The sequence below is a fragment of the Anthonomus grandis genome, unplaced genomic scaffold (genome assembly GCF_022605725.1).
Source record: "Anthonomus grandis grandis unplaced genomic scaffold, icAntGran1.3 ctg00000336.1, whole genome shotgun sequence".
Lineage (NCBI taxonomy): Eukaryota > Metazoa > Arthropoda > Insecta > Coleoptera > Curculionidae > Anthonomus > Anthonomus grandis.
In genome coordinates, this window is record NW_026088467.1 from 24,207 (window position 1) to 44,744 (window position 20,538).

Here is a 20,538-nt window from a genome sequence, read left to right on the forward strand (position 1 = left end):
TTCTTAAAAAAACATTTTATTTCTTAAAATATTTTAATTTTTTTGAAAAACGCTGAAATAGGTGTCTAATGAAATTAATTGAGGAATGGGAGTACAAATTTTCAAAACTGTATTTTGAGTGGTTTTTGAGTTATGACCATTTTCTCGATTTTTCAATGGAAAAAATCAAGTTCCTCAAAAAACATTTTATTTCTTAAAATATTTTAATTTTTTAAAAAAATGCTGAAATAGGTGCCTAATGAAATTAATTGAGGAATGTGAGTACAAATTTTCAAAACTGTATTATGAGTGGTTTTTGAGTTATGACCATTTTCTAGATTTTTTGATGGAAAAAAATCATGTTCCTCAAAAAATACTTTATTTCTTAAAATATTTTAATTTTTTTGGAAAACGCTGAAATAGGTATCTAATGAAATTAATTGAGGAATGTGAGTACAAATTTTCAAAACTGTATTTTGAGTGGTTTTTGAGTTATGACCATTTTCTCGATTTTTCAATGGAAAAAAATCATGTTCTTAAAAAAACATTTTATTTCTTAAAATATTTTAATTTTTTTGGAAAACACTGAAATACGTGTCTAATGAAATTAATTGAGGAATGTGTGTACAAATTTTCAAAACTGTATTTTGAGTGGTTTTTGAGTTATGACCATTTTCTCGATTTTTCAATGGAAAAAATAATGTTTCTCAAAAAACATTTTATTTATCAAAATCATTTAATTTTTTTAAAAAACCCTACTATAGGTGTCTAATGAAATTAATTGAGGAATGTGTGTACAAATTTTCAAAATTGTATTATGAGTGGTTTTTGAGTTATGACCATTTTCTGGATTTTTCGATAGAAAAAATCATGCTCCTCAAAAAACATCTTTTTCTCCAAATCTTGGAAAAAAAATGGCGGGAAATCTCGGACAAATGGAGAAATGAAACTAAGTCCAGCGCCTTCATTCCTAAAAAATATTTCCCCACCTTGTTAACAAGACTATGGAATTCTGTGAATGAAAATGTGCGCAACAACCTTAAATCAGGCTTTAGAGCTACAGGGCTTTGCCCATAGGACCCTTCAGAAGTTTTGAAAAGGATTCCAGGGGCTCTTCCAGAAAATGTTGAAGAGGTGCAAGAAACAATGAGTCAAAGCCTAATTGATGTCCTTCAGGACGCGGTTCTAATAAGGAAAAAACTGTTAGAAAACGTGGGAAGAAAGTAAAACCTGGAAAACAACTCGAACCGAGGAACTAATAAATAATGAAAACTTTGATGCAGAACCAGTGGCTGGTCCCTCAGGAACTCAAAAGATGATTATAAAAACCAGTGATGAAGATAGCGACGATCTTGCACTGATAACATTTCAAACAGCATCTAGCAAAGCATTGCCTCCAAGGGAGCCAAGGAAAAGAAAAGTGAAAACTAAAAACGATGGTAATTGTGCAATTTGCTTTAAAAAATGGAAAAACTACCAAGGTCCTGATTGGATTCGGTGCTGTCAGTGTTGTAAATGGATTTCCGGAATTTGCAACGAAGAAAGTGTAGATCAATTTTACGTCTGCATAGACTGTACAAATGTTGATTTTAATTCCGACGACAGTGTGAAGGATAAGGACTTTTGTATTTAAAAACATCAGTTATAATTTCTTCGTATTTTTTTCGGTTTCATAATATGTTAATTTTCTGTTATTGGGTTTTTGTAATAAATGATAAGTTAATTTTCTATTAATGAGTTTTAATAAAGTTTACCTATGTGACTAAAAATAATTTTCACAAAAAAAAATGCACTAGGCTTTTTTTTTGGTGCCAAAGTAGGCTTAGCAATAAATCTATAATGGCAACAAACGTATTTTTATACCCTACCAAAGTAACCCCAATAATAAAGCCTACTTTGGCACCCCATCAAAAAAAAAAATATATATACCCCCTCGATAAAACAAAACCATAATTGGGTGATTTACTCTATTTTGTATACAAGGCATAGTGAAAATAATTTAATTTTTAATTTGTTTGTGAGTTATAGTCCAATAATAGGTCCGAACCTGCCAAAGTAACCCCATTTTATGGTACTGAAGACTAGAAACAAAATTATATTAAAAAAAAAATTAAAAATTAATGATCAAATACACTAATATAAAAGTAAATACAAAAGACACTTTGTTTCTCCACTTTTGTCCGGTAGTGTATGCTGTACAAGAATAAAGACATTTATTTTTATTATTATTATTATTATTATTATTAATATGTTAAGGTGTATGGTCCGTATATATTACAATTCCGCCATATCACATCCAATATTTATCTTCGAAATAAACGTCCATATTGCAGCAGGAATGGCCCAAGTAGAACTAGCGCGTAGCTTAACGAACTTAATTAGAAGTTAGTTGGGAGAAGTTTAGTTCTCTCTCTGTCTCTTTCTCGCCGACTCTATCCCCCAGGTCGGCGCCGCCGATTCGATTAAATTTCGGCAATGTCGAGTCGCGTTAACTGTAAATATTGTGTTATTTAGATTTATATTAATTTGGAAAAGTAAATGAACTTAATCTAGCCGGAAAATAATAATTTAATTTCGCAGTCGTCTCATTAAATTACTTTCGGAAACTGTACGACCCCGCCGCCCGGAGGAGTTTGGGGAGTTGAGCAAATACCCAACTTCACTTCGCTTATATTCGGCTCTTCGTTCTTGTTTGTTGTTTTTCTCTTTTCGCCAGTTCAGAACTTTCAAGGAGGAGTATAGAAGGAAGAGGAGAGAGGAGGAAGATGAAAGATAGTTTATCATTTTTTTTTTTTGACAAATTACTAGCCTTTATTAAAGCAATAGGAAGTACTTTGACTTAAGGCTAAAGTCAAGGGGCACACAATAAATCTTATAGGTCGCAGTATAGCTTCACCCTTATTTTAATCTAATGTATTAAAGAGAGACACAACAATTGTTTTATTTCACGCCCCAATCGTAAGACAGTCAATATAAATATTTTTAAAGCAGCACATTTTTGCACCAAAAGCGTCACTTTACGAGAATTGTTTCCACATTTATTCAAACCGTTTCCTCAAAGCTGTTACGCTTCTTGATGCGTTTCTTTATTTTTCTTATTGTTTCGTTCTTTAATTGTTCATTTTTGCATGCTTTTTTTGCTGTCAGTTATCTTTTTCAAAATATAATAATAATAAGCTTTATTTCTAACAGGCTACATATACCCAGTTACAGCAAATCTATTAAATATATAAATGTACAAGTACGAATGCATGAACTGTATTAGAGTCATGCAACTAAACTATAAAAAAATTGCTATATAATAAAAAAAAGTAGTTAGTTGGAGAAAATAAATAGTAAAAAATCAACACTAAATTAGGATAAGAATCAAGAATTGATTTAAATCAAAAGAGCAGAAAAAAAATGAGTTAATAAATATATTCGAACTAAAAACTAAATAACCTAGCGTCCCCCATCGACCATACGCAGGAGACTCAAAATAAGTGCCAAATTGTCATGGCGAATGTCACAAGAATCAGCAATAGTGTTAAAGTTTTGACACATAAAGTGAGAATGTAGGACCTGGCTGTGTCCAAGTTAAAAGCTGGACACTGTCTAGATCCTGGGAGTGGTATGAAAGCAAATTCTTTGCAAAAGGGATGCGCAGTCAATTTTATGGTTAAGTAATTTTTTTTTACCTTAAAGGCCATTCAAAATTAAGTAAAAAAGTTTAATAAATAAATTTTCCACGATTTATCCGTGCCACAAGATAAAGGAAAAAGAGGGTCCCATTTATTAGGTTATTGGAATAAGACAACCGTGTTTTTATGTCGATTTTTTTTATTTTTCAAATTTATTTTTGAAAGCTTATAGTAATAAGATATAAAAAGAATTGACATGAGGAGAATAAGGAATAAAAGAAACCAAAAACGAAATGAATCGAAACTATAGAAGCAGAGATATAAGTAAAAATGTGGGAAAAACAAAAGAAAACTGGTTTTTTCCCACCGTACAATTTTTTTTTCTAAAACGATTATTGGCAAATTTTAAAGTAAGCCCTAAACTAACGAAACTAACAATTTCCAGTAAAAAAGCCCAATAAAAAAATAATTTTTTTTGGTCGAAAATCGAAAGGGGTATAGCCACGAAAAATTTCGAAAAAATGGTTTTTACTTTTTTATAAATAAACTATAACTCTGAAAACTTTTTGTATTAAATAAAAGTTCTTGGGTATATCAAGAGGTATTCGCCTGTCAAAACGAATTGATTCTAGCTATTATAGAATCGGAGAAAATTGAAAAAAACTATAAAACATAAATATCGAATTATCAAGAGCCCTATGGAAAAATGTCAATTTTTTATTTTTCTATCCTGTACTACTTCAGAGTACCTTTAAAAAAGATTATTACCGATTTGACTCTAAAACGAACGGAAACCCTATTTTTTTGCAATTTTCGATTTTCGAACAAAATCCGGCGTCAAAATGACCATTTTTTCAAAATATGCTCCGAATTCAAAATTTCTTTTTTCTGGTTAAAGACCATTCAAAAGCTAGTAAAAAAGCTTTATGACAAATTTTTCCACGATTTCCACGAGTGTCACAATCTAAAGAGAAAGATCAGGTCCCATAAGAAGCAATGTATTAGGATAGGAAAAAGTGGTTTGTTTCTTGTTTTTTTTTTTAATTTTTATTTTAAAAGGCAATTATAATAAAATAAAAAAAAATTAAAGGAAAAAAAACGAATAAAAAAATTTATTAACTTATTGAATTGAAGCTATAAAAGCCGTGATATCAGTAATATAGTGAAATAATACAAAAAATACACCTTTTTTTGACACCGCATCAATGTCTTTTTTTTCTAAATTGATACACTATTAATATAAATTTATAACCAATTTAGCAACCCCCACTAAAAGAACCCTAACTAAAATAAAACTATTATTACTATTATTTTTTTCTAGGTATTTATACCTTGTCATAACTTTTATGCTGCTTTTACTATTATTATAAATTATATTTTACTTATTTATGCCCTCAACCTTAAAACAATATACAGTTAAATATATTAGTATAATTCTATTTATATACTATTATTATCCTCATAAATGTTCCATAATATCAATACCCTCTGTATATTTCAAATATATATTTATTAATATTTATATTCGTTTTATTTATCCTAGTAATTTATCAAGAAACCGCGTAAAATTGTCCCTATAATACTAATAATATTCATTAATAAAATAATTCATGACGTCACGAGACACACACGACGCTTGGATTTGGACTTGGATGCTGGACCGCCAACTTTATTGTACCATGAGCTCGCTCCCTGCGTCTCCAGGGTATGACTGGTTGATTGGAACGGCTTATTTTTTGGGGTTTTTCTTAAATAACAGCTCGTTGCGGAAAAACGGTAACATTTGAAGAAAAACGGTTTTCAGTGGATTATAGCCAGATAGTGTCCGGTGATTTCAGAAAAAAAAATGGTTTTCTTAGGTATCATAGGTATGCCGGTATTAAGCGTCATAGTTAAAAAAAGGTGTAGAGCAAAAACTGCTCTACGTAGAAGGTTGTAGACTATGTCGAAAAATAGCTTTTAAAAACTTCTTAAAACGCTGAAAGTTTGAAATCTTTAGATGCCGCCATTAAAGAGTTATTAAGAAAAATAGAAAAAATCGGTCAAAAAAAGGCTCAAAAAGGGGTTCACATTTATTACCACAGCTCACCCTGTATCATACCTAGGGACATGATTAATACTTTTATTTAATCCTCAAGGATTAGGCTTTTAAATAGTGTAAACAAAAAAAATTAAAAAAATTTTTTTGTAGTAGACAAAAAATCATATCTCAAAAATTCACTTTTTTTTTTTTCGAAAAAAAAATTTTTACGTTTGAGCTTGTTTATCTCGGAAGGAGTTTGTTTTTGAAAAAAATAGTTTTAACAAAAAAGAAAGCTACATTTACGTAGAAAAGGGCTGTTTTGTCCGCATTGTCGGGAACGTTACCGTTTAGACCCCACAACCGTTTAAGTCCGCGAGGTACCGCGCAAAAAGTTCAAAATTCATTCACAGAAAAATCCGACTTCTAAGGGGTTTATCTTAAAAAGCGCCCTTTGGGAGTTGCTTTGCATAAAGGCCTTTGACGTCAATGAGTTTCAGAAAATTCGGCTCAGTCAGTTTTTCACAAGTTGCTGCACCGACTGTTTTCGCGAAAAAAGCAGTTTTTTACCACGCCCGAAAAATTTACGTCATCACGTAGCTTTAACCTTCCCACATAAAACGGTGAAAACCAGAAAAAAAAATTCGCCATAGAAGCAAAGTTATTAACGTTTATGTGACGCGAGTCCTAAATCTGTCAATTCTTCACGAGCACATATAAGAGCTTCGCTCTTAACAAGAATTTCACCGAATGCATTTCTCTCCTCTTCGCAAGTTCAGTATATTTAGAGAGCAGCAGGTTATGGTCAAAACCCCTTGGAGGATAGACTCCATCATCCTTAAATGCCAAACATTTAAGGAATCGCCGTTGGACTGATTCTAATAGGTGAATGTGCTGGTTGTAAATGGGAGACCAAATGAGGGAGTTCAGTCCAGCCTGGATCTAACAAATGCATAGTAGAGAGTTTTGGCAGTGGCAGTGTTCGAAAAAGTTTGCAATTTCTAATAATAAAGCCCAGTATGCGAGTAGCTCTAGAAACAGTATCTTTGATGTGAGGGATAAAAAAGAAAATTTTTGGTCAAAGGTGACTCCAAGATCCTTAAAACATATGTTCCAAAAAAAAGTTACGAGCGTCGGTTATCGGTGTCTGTGACACAGCACTAGTCTTCAACAGAGCCTACAGTCTCACAAGACAGTCAATATAAGTATTTTTAAAGCAGCACATTTTTGTGACAACAAAAGCGTCACTTTACGAGAATTATTTCCATATTTATTCAAACCGTTTCCTCAAAGTTGTTACGCTTCTTGATGCGTTTCTTTATTTTTCTTATTGTTTCGTCCTTTAATTGTTAATTTTTGCATGTTTTTTTCTTATTTGTTGTTATGATTCTGTTGCAAAATATAGTTCCAATTCAAATTGTTTATTTATGTTCTTTACATTTCAAATTAGTAAACAATTCCAGAAAATTGAATTTTTTATTTTTGTGTTCATCCATTCGCCATTTTGTTTTTTGAGTTCATAGCAAATTGTCTAAAAAAAAGAATTTTTCAGAAAAACATAAAAATCAAGTTTTTTTTTAAATACTTAAAACGCATGATTTAATTAATTATAACTTTTTCAAGAAAAGAAAAAATTAACTGCCTAAAATAATATGTAGAACTAATGTAACTGTCTGAGGTCCAGTTCTCTGGAGCAGTTGTAATACAGAAAAAAAACTTATAAGAAAAAAAGAAAATAAAGTTAAAAAACAATAAAGAAATTAAAGAAACGCATTAAGAAACTTAACAGCTGCAAGGAAATGCCTTGATATATATACAAATAAGTCTCGTAAAGCAACGCTTATGATTTGTGTACTTAATTTAGGATAAAGTGCTGATAAACTATACAAAGTAAGTCAATTTTCAGATTCAAATTGTAACCTGATGCTTAATAACGTTCTCTACATAAAAGTCTTCATAAATTGAAAAAAAAAGGCAAACAAAGAAGTTACAGGGGTTAAAAAAAATTCACTTGTCAAATGTTAAAAGTGTCGGTAATTGGTGTCTGGATTTGGACGTCGAATATTCTAGGACACAGCACTAGTCTTCAACAGAGCCTACAGTCTCATAATACAGTCAATATAAATATTTTTAAAGCAGCACATTCTTTTGCACCAAAAGCGTCACTTTACGATAATTATTTCCACATTTATTCTAACCGTTTCCTCAAAGTTGTTACGCTTCTTGATGCGTTTCTTTATTTTTCTTATTGTTTCGTCTTTTAATTTCATCGTTTTTGCATGTTTTTTTCTTATTTGTTGTTATGATTCTGTTGCAAAATATAGTCCCAATTCAAATTGTTTATTTATGTTCTTTACATTTCAAATTAGTAAACAATTCCAGAAAATTGAATTTTTTATTTTTGTGTTCATCCATTCGCCATTTTGTTTTTTGAGTTCATAGTAAATTGTCTAAAAAAAAGGAATTTTTCAGAAAAACATAAAAATCAAGTTTTTTTTTTAAATACTTAAAACGCATGATTTAATTAATTATAATTTTTTCAAGAAAAGAAAAAATTAACTGCCTAAAATAATATGTAAGAACTAATGTAACTGTCTGAGGTCCAGTTCTCTGGAGCAGTTGTAATACAGAAAAAATCTTATAAGAAAAAAAGAAAATAAAGTTAAAAAACAATAAAGAAATTAAAGAAACGCATTAAGAAACTTAACAGCTGCAAGGAAATGCCTTGATATATATACAAATAAGTCTCGTAAAGCAACGCTTATGATTTGTGTACTTAATTTAGGATAAAGTGCCGATAAACTATACAAAGTAAGTCAATTTTCAGATTCAAATTGTAACCTGATGCTTAATAACGTTCTCTACATAAAAGTCTTCATAAATTGAAAAAAAAAAAGGCAAACAAAGAAGTTACAGGGGTTAAAAAAAATTCACTTGTCAAAAGTTAAAAGTGTCGGTAATTGGTGTCTGGATTTGGACGTCGAATATTCTAGGACACAGCACTAGTCTTCAACAGAGCCTACAGTCTCATAAGACAGTCAATATAAATATTTTTAAAGCAGCACATTTTTTTGCACCAAAAGCGTCACTTTACGATAATTATTTCCACATTTATTCTAACCGTTTCCTCAAAGTTGTTACGCTTCTTGATGCGTTTCTTTATTTTTCTTATTGTTTCGTCCTTTAATTTCATCATTTTTGCATGTTTTTTTCTCATTTATTGTTATAATTCTGTTGCAAAATATAGTAAAGATATTTCCAGAAAAATAGAATTTTTTTAAAGAAACATAAAAATCGATTTTTTTTTTGATAATTATCTAATTTAACTACCTGAGGTCCAGTGAAATCCAGACAAAATCTTCTGAAGAAAAAAAGAAAATAAAGTGAAAAAACAATAAAGAAATTATAGAAACGCATTAAGAGAGCTAACAGCTTTCAGGAAACCCCTCGATTAATGTTGCAATAATTTAGGTAAAGCGACGCTTTGACTGATGATAATAGTTTAATAAACAATGTTGATACTCTTCAACTGTGTCAAATTAAGAAAAAAAACTAATGTCAAAATACAAAAAAAAATCAAAGCTTAACTGCCTGGAATTAATTAAAAAAAAAAACGATGTAGAAATTAATGACGCATTGCCTGAAATTACTTATTATCAAAGAAATATAATTTATAGCATAACTGCCTGTAAAAAATTATTTATGACTCAACTGCCTGGAATAGTAGAACTACTCAACTGTTTAAAATTACAAAAAAAAAACACAATTCATTATGATTCAATTGCCTCGAATATATTTCATGGCTCAACTGCCTGAAATCATGTTTAATTAAAAAGCCTTTTCTTTATTTTCCAGACGTTTGAAGTAATTTTTACTCGATTCCAGGCACCCGAGGCTATTTCGCATTGCTCCCAGACATCTCATGTCCTTTTTTATCAATTCCACGCAGTTGAACCCATTTCTCATCAATTTTAGGCATTGGAGGTCGTTCTTTATTAATTTCAGGCAATCGAACAGTCATTCTTTCTTGTTCAGACATTTGAAGTCATTTTTACTCAATTCCAGGCTTCCGAGGCTATTTCGCATTGCTTCCAGGCATCTCATGTCCCTTTTTATCAATTCCACGCAGTTGAACCCACTTCTCATCAATTTTAGGCATTGGAGGTCGTTCTTTATTAATTTAAGGCAATCGAACAGTCACTTCTTTCTTGTTTAGGCATTCGAAGTAATTTTTACTCAATTACAGGCTTCCGAGGCAATTTCGCGTGGTTTCCAGACATCTCATGTCCTTTTTTATCAATTCCACGCAGTTGAACCCATTTCTCATCAATTTTAGGCATTGGAGGTCGTTCTTTATTAATTCCAGGCAATTGAACAGTCACTTCTTTCTTGTTTAGACATTCGAAGTAATTTTTACTCAATTACAGGCTTCTGAGGCTATTTCGCGTTGCTTCCAGGCATCTCATGTCCCTTTTTATCAATTCCACGCAGTTGAACCCACTTCTCATCAATTTTAGGCATTGGAGGTCGTTCTTTATTAATTTAAGGCAATCGAACAGTCACTTCTTTCTTGTTTAGGCATTCGAAGTAATTTTTACTCAATTACAGGCTTCCGAGGCAATTTCGCGTGGCTTCCAGACATCTCATGTCCTTTTTTATCAATTCCACGCAGTTGAACCCATTTCTCATCAATTTTAGGCATTGGAGGTCGTTCTTTATTAATTCCAGGCAATTGAACAGTCACTTCTTTCTTGTTTAGACATTCGAAGTAATTTTTACTCAATTACAGGCTTCTGAGGCTATTTCGCGTTGCTTCCAGACATCTCATGTCCTTTTTTTATCAATTCCACGCAGTTGAACCCATTTCTCATCAATTTTAGGCATTGGAGGTCGTTCTTTATTAATTCCAGGCAATTGAACAGTCACTTCTTTCTTGTTCAGACGTTCGAAGTAATTTTTACTCGATTTCGAGTCTTTTTATCTCTTGTTATCTATTTCAGGCATTTCAAATCTTCCGTTAAAAAAAAAATCATTGCTCAACAGCCAGGATATAAAAATTAATGACTCAATTGCCTTGCAATAACATATGGGTCCGGACTAATGACAGCTAAGTAGTGTGTGTCAAAAGAGAAGAGAGAATATAAAAAAAGACACAAGAAATGTGAGCTAGAATGAGTAAGAAAAACTCATTCGATGTTTTAAAGCTTTAGTCCAGGCTCTTAAGTAAAAAAAGCCACTTCATTGTAAATGAAGTCTTAAGAAAGAGATGGCAGGACAGAGGCACCGAATCGAGAATGAATAAATGAGAAAACTAGAAATAGACGTGTTAGAATGAGGAGAGACGTTGCTCAACGTGCTCACTTTACAGTAAAATTTTTTGTGGTCAGAAAGAGATGCAATCGCATCGTTGCAACATGTTTTGATGCGCATTCTCCTTTAGTCCAGACTCTCAGGTAAAAAAAGTGCATTTAATTGTTCTTTAATAAACTTGACCTATTTTTTCTTCCTCCTCTTCTGCTGTTAAACATTATGTTATGGACTTTTAGAACTATAAATACGAAAAAACGCGTTACATTTTGCAGTAACGGCATCTTTACGAAATCATCATCGCCACCTTAACATGGCATTAACGACAACATGGAGGCCCGCTGGGGGAGAAAAAGGGCGCGGAAATGGGGGAGTCTCGCGGCCCTTTCCAGACATTTCGCCACCCCGTCGTCATCGAATCTGCAAATATCAATTTGCCACCGCTGATTGAATCATCTGCTAAGATTTTCGGCGAAGGGGACGACGCCATTTCCTGACGATGGCTCCGGGGGCCATTTCCATTGGAGCCCTAACAATTCGCACCTATTGATAGGATTTTTTCTTTAAATTTATAAGACACACTTGTAAAAAGTGAAGCAATAACAATGATATCATCCAGATTTGAACGGAACCCGCCTTTATATCAATAGGGAACATCCGAGTATGTATTTGTAAATTATTCATGTGGAGACTAATATAACTGTCTGAGGTACAGTTTGCTGGAACAGTTGTAATACAGAAAAAAACTTCTATGAGAAAAAGAAAATAAAGCGAAAAACAATAAAGAAATTAAAGAAACGCATTAAGAAAGTTAACAGCTGCAAGGAAATGCCTTAATAAATATACAAATAAGTCTGGTAAAGCAACGCTTCTTTTGTAATTCATAAAGCCAAATTAAAGTAATAAAGGGGTTTTCCATATTTTTATCAATTATGCCATTTTTTCCGCAATGTTTCAAATATTTGGTGTATTTTTCCATTAGTTTAGAAGTAATTTTTAGTTATCACCTTCTATTTTTTTTTTAATAAAACATTTTCCAATTTACTTTATGTTACATTTCCTAACCTAAAATGCGGAATTTTCTTAAAAAAAACAAAGAAATTCCTATCCAACTTAGACCCGCATTATTGGGCACTTTTTTGCAATGCAAAATTTAAAACAGCTATATTTTCAAAAAATAGAAAAATATTTTCATGCCAATCACATTATATGTTAGTCTACACCGGACAAATAGAGAACTCATAAGAAATACACGTAATGTGTGCGTAAATCGTATACACGCGGCCTGCAGATCTTTAATTCAGAAAAAATCTTCTTAGAGAAAAAGAAAATAAAGTGAAAAACAATAAAGAAATTAAAGAAACGCATTAAGAAACTTAACAGCTGCAAGGAAAAGCCTTAATAAATATACAAATAAGTGTGGTAAAGCAACGCTTCTGATGTGTATACTTAATTTAGGATAAAGTGAGTCAATTTTCGGAGCCAAATTGTAGTCTGATGCCAAATAACTTTTTCCGTATAAAAGTCTTTGTAGATTGAAAAAAAAAGACAAACAAAGAAGTTACAGGGGTTAGGTTATCGATTATTTGTCATCCAGTAAGAACTAACGGATTTTTTCTTTAAATTGATGACACACTCGTAGAAAGTGAAACAATAACAATGATATCATCCACATATAAACGGAACCCGCCTTTATATCAATAGGGAACATCCGAGTATGTATTTGTAAATTATTCATGTAAAGACAATGAGAATGGGGACTTATGAGGACGAGGAGGTAGAAGGAAGGGAGTTGTATCGAGTAATAAGACAATGGCCGACTTACACTTATGAAAAATAATACATCAATTTCGTGAACGGAAATAATGTATTCGATATGAAAATTTAAATGTCGCGACCGGAGAACGTGATCGCTCGGTATCGAGCGCTAGTGGATTTTTTAATTTTTTCTCGGTTTAATGTGTATTGTCGGATGAATATGTATTATCCGGGTACGGCGATGCTACTGTCGGTATAACCCCGAGACCACCATGGGATACCATAGAAAGGATGAGAATTTTATTATGACGGCGTTTTACCAATTTTTTATTTTTAAAGAACGTTATTATAAAGACACATATAAATATAAATTTGATGCTTAAGTATTAGATTTTCATGTAAAATCCGCCTGTGGAAAATTTCTCCTTTTCCCTCACATTTCAAGTCTTATTCTTGGTTCTCAGTCTGTTGGTGTTCACATAACTGGACCCATTTGCAACGTCATCAATGACAGTCTATTTAAAATTACTTTTGTATTTAAGTATCTTCTATATCCTACATATTCTTCGCATTGGTGCAATTGAATAATCAATGATTACTCATTTTTTTAGGATAACTTTTTGTGTAATTACCTTAGAAGGTTGGTTTTTATGTTAATTGTTAGAGGAATTTAAGATATAATTATGATCCTTTGACAACCACAAGCCGCCTGTAAAAGTACTTTAGCGTTATTTTTAAATGCGTTTTTCTCGAAAATGGTAATTCCTAGCGTTATTGACCAAGAGGTACTTTTTTACGTAAAAAGCTTCAAATTTTTTAAATTTAAAGAAAAAAAAACAAAAACTTTGCACACAATTTTTTTTTAGGTATTTTTTTAGGCTCACCCCTAAATGATACGCACCTGACTAAATAATGAAAATTATGAAATGACAACTAAATTCAGCATATCAAAATTGGGAGAATACCAAAATTTAAAATTTTTATATTTACCCGTTTCGAAAATAAGTGGAAAAAACCATCTTCAGGTGCCCCCTTTAAAAGGGGCGTAGCTCCCTTGAGGGGCGTTTGCCGATATATGTTTATAGGAAAAAGTGAGGTTATTTTTGACCAAAGAATACAGGGTTCGCGTTTCGTCCACTAATTTTGGGACACCCTGTATTTGTTTTATCATAGTTTTTTTTTGATAGATTTTAGTCTGAATAAGTTAGAAGGTTGATTTTTCTATCATTTTATAGAGGCATTTAATGTTTATTTATAATCCTTTGACAACCTTAAGCCGCCATTAAAAGTAATTGAGTTACAGAGCAATAACTAAGGAATAAGTACCATGTCGATGGGTTTATACACATTTTGACTACTGATTTTTTCTGAAAAAATTCCAAAATACTTTCATTTAGTCAAAGTATCATTTAATTTGGTGCTGAGAATACTTTTCATTACAATATACATACGTACCTATCGTTTTTTCGCGTTGTTTTGTTTACATACATATATGTTTTATCATAGTTTTTTTCTGATAGCTTTTAGTGTAATTTAGTTAGAAGGTTGATTTTTCTATCATTTTATAGAGGCATTTAATGTTTATTTATAATCCTTTGACAACCTTAAGCCGCCCTTAAAAGTAATTGAGTTACAGACCAATAACCAAGGAATTTTTTCTTGTCATATTAAGAAAATTAGTACAATCGTAATTTTGAATTTTTGTCGATAACTTACCTATCGATGGGATTATACCGATTTTTTTTACATTAGGAAAACCTCTAATAAAATTAAAAATTGCAAAAAAAAAATTAAATCCTGATTCACAGGCAGTTAGATTTTTTAAATTTTTCTCTAAAATGATCAATAGTACTAAAAAATGCGAAGACATAGAAACCTCTAAATTCACCCTCTAATTTATTTTTTTTTTTGGTATTTTTGTACTTTGACTTGCAATAACTTTACACGTAATTAACTTAGAGAGCTCATTTTTGTCTCCTTTATTGCAGAATTTTTTTCTTTATTTATAATTCTTTGACCACCTTTAGCCGCCACTAAAAATACTTTAGTTATTCAAGAAAAACTAGATCTGGACCTTTAAAATAGTATATGGTAGTTTTATCTCCAAAAAATAGTTTTTTTCAATTTATTTGTCATCATTTAACAATAAAGTAAATATATAGCTAATTATTTATCGTTGTCTAAAACAGTATATGTAATATTTATATAGGTATACAGAAATATGACCCAAATGCTCAACTCAACTCAAGATTTAAACACTATTATAATTTAGATGTCTAAAACACGGCTGTTTATGCAATTAGATAATTATTAGGTTTTTTAAAAATCTTTATCTTAACGGTGTGTTGTGTAAAAAAATATAACACTGACATTTTATATGGGTTTTTAAGACGTCGAATCATGATTTGCTTAGTTGCAGTTTTTACCCAAAGAACCTTGAATCCTTGGTCTTCAAACCCTGAAATTCTTCGACTGGATTTTTCATAAAAAAGTCCAGAACTTAGAGTTATTTTATCAAACATCAACTGTATGATTTGTCCATAATTGAAAGGTATATTGGGGAGTTCTTGGAAACGGTAACGTTTTTTGGGAAAGCACGTTTTTTCACAATGAATAGCAATTTTTGAAGGCCTACAGAATTACTCCCTATTAACAAATTAAAAAATGCATTAAAATCCTCATTCTGGCTATGAATTTTTGCTAGATTTTATAAATCATATATATCCACAATTTGAAAGTGATTTTCTCTAAAATAATCAACAGTGTCAAAAAATGCAAGAGATATAGAAACCTCTAAATTTACCCTCTAATTTTTTTTGGTGGTATTTTTGTACTTTGACTTGCAATAGCTTTATACATAATTAATTTAGAAAGACGTTTTTTGTCTCATTTTTTTGAGAATTTTTTTCTTTATTTATAATTCTTTGAGCACCTTTAGCCGCCACTAAAAATACTTTAATTATTTAAGAAAAACTAGATCTGGACTTTAACGATAAAGCCCAGATCTAGTCTGATTTGTTTACAATTAAATTTTTGTGATAGTACGTTTTTTTCAAAATGAATAACAATCTTTGAAGGCCTATAGAACTCCCTATTAACGCTTCAAATTTATTTAACCTAATAACGGTATTTTAAACCGATCAGACCCATTAATAAATCGCATCAAACAAAAGGTATCTAATCTATCGATGGTGGATATAGCTGCGAAATTCAGGAATAATTAAATAATTAGGGCTCCCAACTAGCCAACATCAGAAGTTTTATAATATGTAATTACCGAGGTATGCCTGTAGCAGCGGCATCAGACGTCCGTAGATTTATATGTAATAATTAGGAGATATGATGCGAAGAACCGGAGCGAGCCTCAAAATAAAAAAAACAAGCAGCGGTTTTAATTATTCGCAATTATCGAAAAGAAAATTTAAGCAAAAACTTTTGTCTTCTTATTACCGGCCATGATTTATCGCACTGTTATTAAAATGGTTTTACGATAATTCCGTTGCCGCAAAACCGGCAACGTTAAAATGTAAATATGCCGATTGTTTAAGTGGACGTTTCCGTTTTTTTCGACTTCTTCACGTGTAATTGCCGATTTACGTTTTATCCAGTTTTTAAAGCACTCATTATAAATCTCCATAAGGAATAAAATATACTTATGCGTTGTTCTTCTCTTGCAAAATTGCCTATAAGAAAAGTATGTTTTCAGGGTGTGGAGAAAGTGGAAGAAGTAGAAAAATGGCTAAAAATTCAGAGATTTGAGGAATTCATTCCAAGGACTTTTTGGAGGCCGTAGATAAAGTGTCTGTGTTTAAAAAAAAATGTGCTGTTGATGATCAGTCAATAAAAGACATTGTGGCCACCACTACTGGTCAGGTTTCAAATGAAAAATGGTATCTGGTGAGAAAATTTCGTTTGACTGCTAGCAACTTTGGTGCTATTATTGCAGCATGTCGGAGAAACAGATTCCCAGTGAGTTTGTTCAAGATGCTCTTGGGTGAGTAGTAAATATGAATATATTAGGTATATATTTTTATCTACTTTCATTTAGTAATATGAATTTTACATACAGTTCCATAAATCGTTTTGTAGGAGGCACTTATCACGTAATTAAGTTTTTTAATAATTTGTCCTTAACTCCTTGTACTTGAAATTAAAATATATATTTTGGAATATTGTAGAGGGTTATTTGGTGATTGTTTTGAGGTATTATAGTTTTTTGAGGCAAAAAAATAGAGCACTTAAAGGTTATTTTTTAAGCCAAGCCAAAGGCCAAAAAAACAATTTAAAAAAAACAAAAAACTGCCATACCTTTCTTAGCTTTCTTCAGATTTTAATAAATCATACCTCAAAAGCATCAAAAGTGAAAAATAAACTAAAATGCATCAACTACACTACTGACCTACACTTTTTACCCTAAACCCCCTAGTTTACAAAAACTTTACTCCTTATTATAACTTGTCGCTTTGTCCATGAACATAGAAGTAGGAATTATTAAAATGATTATTATTTGATCATTATACATTATTTTACAATGACAAAATAAATTATCTTTAAATTTGTCATACATATTTTATCATAATATATTGATTATTTTTTTCAGGTGAATACAATTTGGATGATATCAAAGCAATCCAGTGGGGTAGAACCCATGAAAAAGATGCTCTAAACCATTTAAAGGAGTATTATAATTTAAATGTTGGTAATTTAAAAAAACAACTGGAGTATGGCATTCAAATTCAGGGTTTCTTGGTGCCAGCCCTGATGGATTAATTGATGAAGAAGAAGCTCTTGTGGAAGTAAAATGCCCATATTCTTTTAGAAATGATCAGTTGTCCGAAAAATTGAGGAATAATACTAAATATATAATTTTCTATGACAATGAGGGTAATTTGGTATTAAATACAAGCCACGAATATTATCACCAAATTCAAGGTGCTTTACATATTTTAAAAAAGAAAATATGTTACTTATGTATTTATACTTTGAAAGAAACAATTGTGACAATTGTAGAGATTGACGATTCATGGAAAGAAAACCTTTTACTCTTGGAACATTTTTATATAGAACAATACTTACCAAAGTTGTTAGAAAATTAGTAACTTGTGACACGTTGTTATAATTTTATTTGCATTGTATGTACTATATGTGTAATTTTTTTTCTGTAGATGTAAACAAACTAAAACAACGTTCGTGACTTAATACTTTATTTTGATGTTTGTAAATACTGTAGTAATATACTGACTAGAAATAAAGTTTTATTTGCATTTGTTTACTTTCTTTACAAACATTTTTGTTGGATGTACAGTCTTTTAATAAATTGGAAAAACAGGAAATAATTCAAGAGACGAGTACCATTACTACTTTTAAAAAGCATTTTATAAGAGCAAGTCATTTATTTATAAACAAAGTATAATGTAAATATTAAGTTTTTAAATTAAAATTCCTAGAACTTTTTACAAAAAAAAATCGAATAAGGAAATAAAATTACCACAATAAATTTCTTTAAATAAAATAATGAAACTTTGTGTATGTGATCCTTCAAAAATACTCCTGAACTTCTTTAATTGGAGGATATTGGAAGTTTGTGAGAGTCGCACACAGTTGAAAAATAATTGAAATTTGAGATATATAATATGATGGAACTTGCTGGAGAATATTATAACACTTTATCCTCCTAATGGCCCGTTCCACATGAATCCTAGCCTTTGCAATCTGCTGCGTTTCATATACCTGAGATTCTATCAACTGTGCTGTAGTTAAAAATGGGGGGATATTTAATGATACTCCTGCAGGAAGAAGGTCTTTAATCAAGAAACCCTTATCTGCCAATATCAAATCTCCAGCCACCATCTGATCCAGAACTCTACTCTCCTCAATAATTTTTTTATCAGATGTAGAGCCTGGAAAAGCCTTGCTGGCAAAGGTGATTACACCATTTGGTGCAACTCCTACCAATATTTTCCATGTGTTTCGGTGTTTGTATGAACTGTAGGTCAATCTCTGATTTTCCATGCTTGCTGGAACTGCTGAGTAAATTTCAGTGCAATCCAAAATTATCCTACAATTCCTAAAATTTGTAAAAGCAATAGGAAGGCAGGCCTGATTCCGTTGTCTCGATGGTATAGTTTTCATTAAATTCTTGAAAAGGACTTTATGTAGAGCATAGATCCACGTCATTATAATATTCGTTACTGTAGCTGTACTGCAACTAAATCTTATACTCAAATCATCATGTGGAAGGTTAAGCGTTAGCTTCATTAAGGTCATAAGCAGCTGATCAATTTTAGGAATAATCCGAACATTCCATCCAGCATAATATTTTAAGTTAACGCTGTCCATTAGTTCAAAAAGAACCATGAACAGCTCATTGGTTGGAATACATAAGCAAATGAGCATTATTTTTTTTGACAATTTCATAGCTGAACCGTGTTGATATATTTGCCAACTTCTCGGTTAATTCAGCCACCTCTTGCCTTAAAAAGTAATTTTCAGCATCTTGAGATGCAGATGATGGACTCAGGAGTGATGCATCAAGTTTTATTTGAGACTCTTTACAACCTTGTTTTGAAGAGCCTGGCGGTAGCTCGGTTGAGGTTCCCCGCAGTGGCTCACATAAAGGTCCTGGCATCAGTAGCTCAGTTGAAGGACCAGGTAGTGCCTCGGTCAAAAGGTTATCCCCACAATTATCAACCTTTTTTACGGTCCTTTTCCTAAAAAATTATTCACTACACTAATGGATTTTTTGCAACAAAATGCAAAATGCATACCTCTTTTCTGGTGATTGTACATTAAACTTCTTGTGAAGATTAAAGTCAAATAAAGTTGGCCCATTCTTCTTATCTTTATTTACAAAGTGACAATCACACACTTTTGCAAATTCACTTGGATCCCTATCTTTTCTTCTGTAAATAAATAAATTTAAAACATACTTTTTTGAAAACTGAATGTTGTATTATTCTTTTACCTTATGAGAGAAGTCCATCTATTCTTCTCGGTCTTGTTTTTTGGGAACCGAAAAAACTTACATGGATGCTTTGAACTGTAATGTTTACAGCCCAGAACAAAGCACATACCCATTCTGATGCAGTCCTAGGCCTAAAATAATTTAATTATATTCGAAAACTTATGACTATTAGTAGATGACAAAAATAAACAACAAAAACAATGTACCTAACCTCAAAAAGTTTTATAGCAGAATTACTATCTTAGATTAACTCACCTTGGGAAAAAACAACAAAAAATCACTTAAAAGGGACGTTCTTTCCACAATTTATCCAACTGAATAGTCTTATTTTTTCGTATAAACCACAGAAACTAAATGAAAAATTCCTTATGGGGATTTACCGTTATCAACGAAATTGTTTGGAGTCGGTATAAGCTTCACCCATGCCTGTGACGTATTTATGGTAACAAAAAGGCAGATCAGCTGGCCAACAAGGAAGTAGCATGGAAAAAATCTGGGAAATGTGGAAAGAACAATTTCAAAATCAAGGCAAGACTAAGGAAGTGGAATACGCAAAAGCTCTCACCAGTCCACTAAAGAAGCCATGGTTCTATCACTCACTCACTGCCTAAACAGAAAAGAAATCACAACATTGAATGGGATTAGATTAGATCAAGGGGCTACCTCCGTTCATTTACACCTAATAAAGAAGTACAATCTATGAGTTTGGGAAGGTGGGTATATTGCAGCATATATTCTTCGAGTATCAGACACATCACAGAAATATAGACCCCGCACCCTAGAATCTATATTACTACACTTTATTTATATAGCCTGTCTATTGTGGCTCGGGCGGTGTGTGATGTTGCTCCGTCCTGTTGAAACCAATTCTGTTCGAAGTCTCCACCATC

At 31.7% G+C, this 20,538-nt stretch overlaps 2 protein-coding genes and 1 long non-coding RNA gene across 3 annotated transcripts in view; 1 reads left to right on the forward strand and 2 right to left on the reverse strand.

Moving 5' to 3' along the window:
• LOC126749584 (uncharacterized) overlaps positions 1 to 17,855 on the forward strand; it is a 35,541-nt gene extending 17,686 nt beyond the window's left edge. The window contains exons 2-3 of the long non-coding RNA XR_007665157.1: positions 16,391 to 16,678; positions 17,285 to 17,855. This is a non-coding gene — a long non-coding RNA (uncharacterized LOC126749584). The remainder of the gene's footprint in view (positions 1 to 16,390; positions 16,679 to 17,284) is intronic.
• Positions 17,856 to 18,222: 367 nt separating this feature from the next.
• On the reverse strand, positions 18,223 to 19,023 carry LOC126749581 (uncharacterized). The gene has a single exon (XM_050459298.1). It carries the CDS (start codon positions 19,021 to 19,023, stop codon positions 18,223 to 18,225), a length of 801 nt encoding a protein of 266 aa, XP_050315255.1.
• A 25-nt stretch (positions 19,024 to 19,048) lies between these two features.
• LOC126749582 (uncharacterized) lies at positions 19,049 to 19,817 on the reverse strand. The gene is made up of 3 exons (XM_050459300.1): positions 19,649 to 19,817; positions 19,452 to 19,583; positions 19,049 to 19,394 (listed from the first exon to the last, which is right to left on the reverse strand). Exons 1-3 carry the CDS (start codon positions 19,759 to 19,761, stop codon positions 19,049 to 19,051), a joined length of 591 nt encoding a protein of 196 aa, XP_050315257.1. The 5' UTR covers positions 19,762 to 19,817.
• Between the last annotated feature and the right edge of the window lie 721 nt (positions 19,818 to 20,538).